Source organism: Hyaena hyaena, unplaced genomic scaffold (assembly GCF_003009895.1).
Source record: "Hyaena hyaena isolate Hyena2069 unplaced genomic scaffold, ASM300989v1 scaffold_126, whole genome shotgun sequence".
In the NCBI taxonomy this organism is placed as follows: Eukaryota; Metazoa; Chordata; class Mammalia; order Carnivora; family Hyaenidae; genus Hyaena; species Hyaena hyaena.
The window spans coordinates 3395899-3403812 of record NW_024080759.1 but is presented as its reverse complement, the minus strand read 5'-3'; the positions used below and the strand labels follow the sequence as shown (position 1 = coordinate 3403812).

At 43.2% G+C, this 7914-nt stretch overlaps 1 protein-coding gene across 1 annotated transcript in view; it reads left to right on the top strand.

Moving 5' to 3' along the window:
* The first annotated feature begins 251 nt into the window (after window positions 1-251).
* Window positions 252-7914, top strand: part of GALNT5 (polypeptide N-acetylgalactosaminyltransferase 5) — a 43767-nt gene continuing 36104 nt past the window's right edge. The window contains exon 1 of the mRNA XM_039237512.1: window positions 252-1957. Coding sequence (XP_039093443.1) covers window positions 513-1957 — 1445 coding nt within the window. The 5' untranslated portion in view covers window positions 252-512. The remainder of the gene's footprint in view (window positions 1958-7914) is intronic.

The window sequence follows — 7914 nt, the reverse complement described above, 5'->3', positions numbered from 1 at the left end:
ACACACACTCTCACAGAACACGGAAGGTGCGAGCTGAATGAAGTTTTCTGGGTAATGGCTTGAAATGTTTTCCTTATGAGAAGCGGTGTTGAGTTACAGCCTGTGCAGACAGACAGCCGGGAGGAGAGGAGTGGCAGCCCCAGCCCGGCCCCCACCTCTTTTCGGGCTTATAGGAAGGTGGACGTGGGCTCAAGGAGACAAGTGATATGCTGAATTGTCTGGTAGATGCAGTCAACTGTTCCCAGGGTGACCTGAGGGCAGTGTTTAGCACAGTGTAGCCGGGGGCCAGCCGAGCAGGCACAGATGCTCCGCTGTGAAATGCCACGCAGGCAGAGACTGACAAGCACTGGGAGCTGAGCTTCCCCCCCGTGGACTGCTGTTTCCTGCTGTTTTCAGGGGAGGGGGCGCTTTCTGGCCACTCTGCTGCTGTTGCCGCTGCTACTTGAGCTCTCTCTCCACTCAAGGTAAGCAGGCTCAAAGGGAGGGTAGGCTGCAAGTGAAGCCTTTGCACCATGAACAAGATTCGAAAGTTTTTCCGAGGAAGTGGGCGAGTCCTGGCATTTATATTTGTAGCTTCTGTCATCTGGCTGCTCTTTGACATGGCAGCTCTCCGCCTGTCATTCAGCGAGATCAACACTCGGGTCCTCAAGGAAGACATCGTCAGGAGGGAGAAGGTAGGATTCAGAGTTCAGCCAGACCAAATGAAGATCCTTTATAGCAGCGTAAAAGAAATGAAGTCCCCTCTGAGGGGACATGGGAAGGGTGTGTGGGGCAAAGAGAACTTTAGAAAAACTGAGAAGAGTATGCTCAAGGTTGAGGAAGACTTGGACCAAACCCAGAGGGAAAGAAAAAAGCAGAATGCCCTGGGAAGGGGCAAGGTTGCCCCTTTGTGGCATCCTGCGTATCTCCAGACCCTTCCAAGGACTTTTACCAAGCAGGAGACAGAGAAGCAGGGCATTGAACCTGAAGCCTACTCTCGTCACATGGCAAAGCAAGTGCGAGCTCAGGGGGCTCAGAAAACCCCATTCATAGCAGCAAGAGAAACTCAGTTGGCAGAAATATCTGTACACGCAAGACCTGTCGATATACACCAGGAGGCCCTGAAGGGTCATAGTCTCAGCAGTGACACATCAAAACAAGCAGCCGAGAGAAACCCAAATGTGACCATCAGTCCTAATACTGACAGATCAAAGCAGCAATCACAGGCGGTAGCAAATGAGAGGGCACACCCTGCCAGCCCACTGGTGCCAAAACCTAGGGAAGCCATAGCCTTAAATAAAACTGAAACTCAGAGCAAAGAACGAGACTCAAATAAACACAAAGCCAATAAGAACCTTCCCTTTTCCAAGTTGGTTGCCAATTCAAATCTCTCAAAGAAGCAATATATTAATGAAACACAGTTGGGGGGCTTGCCAAAGGATGATGGAGCCAAAGTGGCTGGTGGGAAGAAATTCAATTTCTCTGAAAGCCACGTTGTGATTATAACCAAAGAGGAGGATCTAAAGACAAACTCCAAAGAGGCCCCCAATCTTAAAAACAAAACTGCACTCCCTATTGTATTGGGTGAAAGCCAAGGGAAACACGTTTCCAGGAATAGAAGTGAGGCATCTTTCTCTCCATTTGCTCTACGGAGAGCAAAAGTATCTCAAACCCATCGAGCCTTAGCTGAGAGGCTAGAGCCAGCAAGAATCAACTTGACTGCCAAGGCCCAACCTGTAGAACTCAACCAAAATCCTATACAAGTACCTGAAGAACCTGGAATGCACCATGTGTTGAGAATTGACCTGACACTTTCTCCAAGGGACCCCAAAGCTCCAGGCCAATATGGACGTCCTGTAGTTGTCCCCCGTGGCAAAGAGAAGGAGGCAGAAAGAAGATGGAAAGAAGGAAACTTCAATGTCTACCTCAGTGATTTGATCCCAGTGGACAGAGCCATTGAAGACACAAGACCCGCTGGGTAAGATCCATTTCTCTTCTCTTTCCTCAACGAAAAGTGTTTTGGCTCTTATGTAGAGAATATGTATTTCTAGATACTTTTGCATGAGTCTTAGATCACTTAGAGTAAAGCCACATCAATCAGGCGCACCTGGGTGGCTCAGTCAGTTAAGCAGCAGACTTTGGCTCCGGTCATTGTTTCATGGTTGGTGGGTTCGAGCCCCGCGTCGGGCTCTGTGCTGACAGCTCAGAGCCTGGAGCCTGCTTCAGATTCTGTGTCTCCCTCTCTCTCTGACCTTCTCCCAATCACAGTCTCTTTCTGTCTCTCAAAAAAATGAATAAAAACATTCAAAATTTTTAAAAATAAATAAATAAGGCAACATTAATCATTAGACACAATCCAAATAGTCTACCATCTACATAGAGAATAATTCTGACATACCATACCCACTTTGTTCTCTCTCTACACTTAACTTCTCTGAGACTTTGGCTCCCACCTCTATTAGCTCATGTTCCATTCCTTCCTGCTACTGAAAACCTATTAAACTTATTAGATGAACTTAATTCTTAATAGGTATATATGAATGATAGAGCTTAAAATGCAATTCCATTAAGATAGTGACAGCGAAGTGAATTCCCAATTGGCAGAACATCTACATTATTAGCAAGTTTGTCAGGAATGCATTTGGGAAGTGAGCATAGAGAAGGTGCTTTCTAGGCATCCCTGGAATTGTATCTTAACCAGCAGAATTTTGCCTAATCGTGACTAATGATCACCAGAATAGCAAGTGAAGACATGACTTTACTCCTTAAAATTTAATATCCTCTGTAGGTAGGATGATAGATATTTCGGGAGTTCATTTGTACAGGAACAATGATGTTAGAAAAAGTCAAACAGTCAATAACTTACAACACCCACAGGATGTACAAGAGCATATTAATAACCACTTATATGTTTAGAATTTCATTTACAAAGAGGCTGCATACACATCACATGAACTTCATAAGAGACCTAGAAAGGAGACAGCAGTTGTTATGGGTTCAGCGGAATAGAGGAGGACACTCAGAAATTATTCTTTTTCCCAGGCTAGCACAGCTCCAAAGCTTCCCAGCCAGGCTTCACAACCCAATTCTGCAATGAATTAAATTCTTATAACTACTTCACCTGGAGGCAGATCAAATCACAAATATCTCACCTGATTCCAACGCATTTTGGTTCCTGGTTCTTTTTGGCCCATTCATAAATGAAGGTAGCTTTGACGGTATATGTTCCCTATCCATTAATCGATAATACAGTTCCACGAGTGCCTGGTTATTCAATTCCTGAGCCAAACAATGTTTGCCTAGAATGGAATTAGGGAATGTCAAGATTCAGACTTAGCTCCAGTGGAATGTAAACAGTGGCCTTGTTTGGTCTCTGTGGAAAACTCTTGTTTATGATTTAGGTAGTCAGTGTTACTAGGAGGAAGGAAGATGGAGATGTGCCTGTCATGTTAGTAAGAGGCGCCTCTGCAGCTAAGGGAAGCCATCATCAGCTCTCTGAGCAAGCCACTGGCAGGTAGCTCTCAGCTGAGCACCGATGCCTGCTTAGACTAAGCACTGTGCCCCTCATGTCCCTCACCCTGGTGAGGCTCACGGCCTGGAGGAGAGCACACATAGGCCCAAACTAAAGATGATAAAAATGAGGCCCCGGGAAGTTATCTTGTCTGTGTTCAGAGAGCAGTAAATGTAAAGAAGTTATTAAAATCCATTCTCAAAATTATGCTGTGCTCTTTATCGCTTCTCTTGCTGATTTCCCCCCCGCCCACCCCCTACAAAAAGATCCTAAAAATTATGTTGGACCAGCTCTGATCTGAAATCCTACATATCACACATAGATTTTATGTATGCACACATAAATTTGCCAGCTTTGAACACGATATGCCAGAGAACGAAGTAGTAGGCAAAGTGGCTTCATTTTTACATCCCTGCTGCGGTCTGGCAGACTGCTGGCATGGAGTGGTATGGGGAAGAGACCGGCAGCGTCCAGGAGCAGGAACCACAGTTGCAAACCAGAGAAAAGGCAATCATGTGAAGGACAACAGCAAGTAATAAAGATGTTATCAGCCATGTGATTTATCGAAGTCTCGGTGGTACCCAGCGCCTAGTGGCTTCTGAAAATTGGTCTGTGGATGATGAAGTTTGTGGAAATGTCACTGTCAGGCTCTGTGTTCTGAAGGAGGCTGTCCCGACAGTGGAGAAACTGACACGTATGCTTGATGGGATGAGTCAGACGGCATGTGGCCAGGCCTCCTCCCTGTTATCACACAACCCACCTTGGCTAAACATAGGCACTCTCGGCAAGCTGCCTCCCTCGTGCTCTATGCCAACAGGATGGAGGTGACAGTGCAGCCACCAGGGATCTTAGGTATAGGGCCCACTGAACTATCTACAGCCCTTGTGCACAACTCTTCCTTGAAAGAGGATATGTTATTTTTCTTTTCTTTTACCCAAACATTCTGACCATAAATATGTGCAAATTATGTATTCATATGGATAATGTTGGCAGAAAACACAAATGAAAAAACACTTGATTCATCAGGTTGGCATGATTTGCAATTTTCTGACTTTGAATTTGTTTTTATTTCTTAATATTTTTATTTATTTCTAGTGGAGAGAGAGAGAGAGACAGCATGAGCAGGGGAGGGTCAGAGAGAGAGGGAGATACAGACTCTGAAATAGGCTCCAGGCTCTGAGCTGGCAGTCAGCACAGAGCCCGACTCGGGGCTCGAACCCACGAACTGCGAGATCATGACCTAAGCGAAAGTTGGACGCTTAACCGACTAAGCCACCCAGGCGCCCCTGAATTTGTTTATTTTCAGCCTTGCTCAAAAAGTTTAGGAAATGGTTTACAAGAAGGCACACAACAAGAGTTTTGAAGATAATACATTTTCAAAGTCAGCGTAAGGGGAAAATTGTTGTAGAATATAGTAAGAAAATATATGTGTGTGTATGAGAGAGACAGAGACAGAGAGAGATCTAGAAGAACACAGGGGGACAGGAGGGCTTGCCTTAAAATGAGCTATACATTAACAGCCCACTGACACCGATACCCTTTAGTTTTAAGAATTCTGGGGGATATCTCCCTCACTGTTCTTCACATTTTCAAAAACCCACCACTATGGAATGATTAACACAATGACTGGCATGTCATAGCTGCCTACTGAATATACATTGAACCAAGAGAAAAGGATAAAAACCATAGATTTACTAGTATGTTCATTTAGATTCAATTCCCCTGAGTAAAGATATTAACCAGTTACCAGCTAATATCATCTTCAGGATGATTTAACTGATATGCTGGGAGGGATGACGTTGGCACTGAGAAAGACAGGAGACAGGCAGGATGCCCAGGGCACTTTCACCTGCTCTAGTTCCAAAATCAAATTCTCTTCCCCGAAACTACTCTGCCCTCTTTTTCTCCTGAGTCCTAGAGAACCATTTCTAAGCTGTTGAGATGTAGTCGTGGCCTTTTCTGAAAGCACAGGGACTCCTATCTATGGTCAGTATTATTCTCACTCTCCTTTTCAGTACCCCCCAATTCTCTGTTCCTTGCAACTTTTCTGCATGTGACATTCGCTCTACTGTGGGCCCTTAGCATTAAGTATCTCAGTACCATCCACTGATGTTCCTCTTTACTGGTGCATTCTCCCAGCCCCCACCATCTTTACCTTGCAAAGTCTTCACCCTTTTCTCCCACACACCCTAGTCTGACATCGCTCCAAACCTAACTGGTGTTTATCTTCTTCTAGACCATGAATCAACTCTGACCTCTAAATACCAATAACCTTGAATGTGCTCATGGGTTGGTTACTGACACACTCCTTGCCGTGTGCTCTTTCTTCACTAGAGTCTCAGGAATCTGTTTTGCCATCTCAGTGAAAGTATAAGCTTCTAAAGGAAACTGTCTTTTCCTTCATTTTCTACCCCCTTAGCAATGAGCATCACGGTTTTAAAAGATATGTTTCTCAGAAATGATCTTTGAACATAGATACTATTTTAAAACCATAAATGAGAGGTAGCTATTCAAATACGACATGCAAGAAGTCTTTTTACAAATTAACAATGACTTCCTAATTTTTCATTTTGAATATATAGTCTATGTTAGTATCTTGTTTAAGATAAATACATCCTGTTCTAACACTGTGATCTATTCATTGATTCCTGCTTATTCTTTAGTTCATAGTTTTGTTGTTTGGGTTTTCAGTCAACGTTCTGACTTTCAAGGGAGGAAAGAATGTCTCCTTATTTTATTTACAATGATGCTTTATGTCAGTAAGTAAAGTACAATTTCATTTTGTGCCTAGAAGTTTTGCCTGTAAAATATGCCTCAAATAAAATTTTTGGGGGGCACCTGGTGGCTCAGTCAGTTAAGTGTCCGACTTTGGCTCAGGTCATGATTTCATGGTTCATGGGTTCAAGCCCCTTGTCAGGCTCTGTGTTGACTGCCAGCTCTGAGTCTGGAGCGTGTTTCAGATTCTGTGTCTTCCTCTCTCTTTGACCCTCCCCTGCTCACACTGTCCCTCTCTCTTTCTCAGAAATAAATAAAACATTAAAAAAATAAAAATAAAAATTTTTGATAGTCATTTTAAATTCCACATTTAATTTTTCTTTCTTTATAAAAAGCTAATCCTTACAGTTCTTGCTCTTACTCACTAAAGTTTATTTCAGGTAGCAACAATCAATACACACAAATTTGGTAAAATGTGGCCCCATCTATAGAAAATGCAGTGCCATTCTACAGAGAGATGTCTGTCTGCCAGCCTGCAGCTATATAGTTAAGATGAAAGTCCAAAAATGAACTTATTTTCAGAGTGCACTTCCGGGATCTGTTTTAGAGGAAACTGACTCAAACAGATTTTTGCTGCCAGCATTTAGTTTTTAAAGTACAATAAGAATTATAGCATGCTGTTCTACCACTGCTGTGTCGTCATGAGGTTACTCGATTGCTTAATTTAATGCTTTGCTTTTTCTACAGAATTCTGGCGAGCCCCTCTATAAAGCAATTAAAACCAGTCTTTACTCTCTTAGCCCAGTCCTGGGATTGTCAGCCAATACTTGGATTCCTTCCTACACAGCTATGGAGACTTTTCTTTTGGCACATATGAAAAGCAAAGGATAGCACCATGTATTTGCCACAAACCAGTCTAAATTACTGAGAGGAAAGAAAAACCTTTCTAGAACCCTAATTTCCACCCTTTCCTCCCCTCTCAATCCTACTGAGGTAAAAAATCATAACTAATAAACTGCTGGAGGAGGAGGAATGATCGGGAGGGAAAAAAAATAAACTAACCGCATATCTTTCCAAAGTTCAGGCTCCTACAAGTTTATCAGGCTGGGAGAAAAGAGAAACTTTAAAGTTACATGAAGTTCAAGTTCTCTATTTTTACATGGGATAGATATTTTAACTGATGAAATGAGATCGCTCTTGTGACTAACAGTGATCAGAGAATATCATCTGGAATTGACTAGAGATGCTGTAGGATCTCCCTGAAATGAAACAGGAGAGGGAAAGAAAAACCTGACAAAGTGATTTAAAAGGGTTATTTCTGGTGCTTTGGAATTGTGTGTGTGCGTGCGTGTGTGTGTGTGTGTGTGTGTACATGCTAATTAGTGTGCATTTGCATGTTTTTATGTGTTAGAGCACAGCGTGCTATTTCATTCAGAGAGCAGGAAATAAAAAGCAAAATTTGTTTAAAAGGTACAGGCTAGACCATAGCATGACAAAGGTTAAATGTGGCCAAAAGATGACATGGGGCCTTTCCTTTATCACGCCCTCCCCATCACCCGAGAGTAATAAGGAGAAAGAGGAGCAGAGGACCTGAAACACATTTCTGCTACTAGCTCAGAGAGAAGGCAACAGCTAACCCATGCCGAACTAATGTAAAACTGAGAAAACTATTGCAGCAGATCAGTGACTTTTTTCCCCAAGCACTGCCA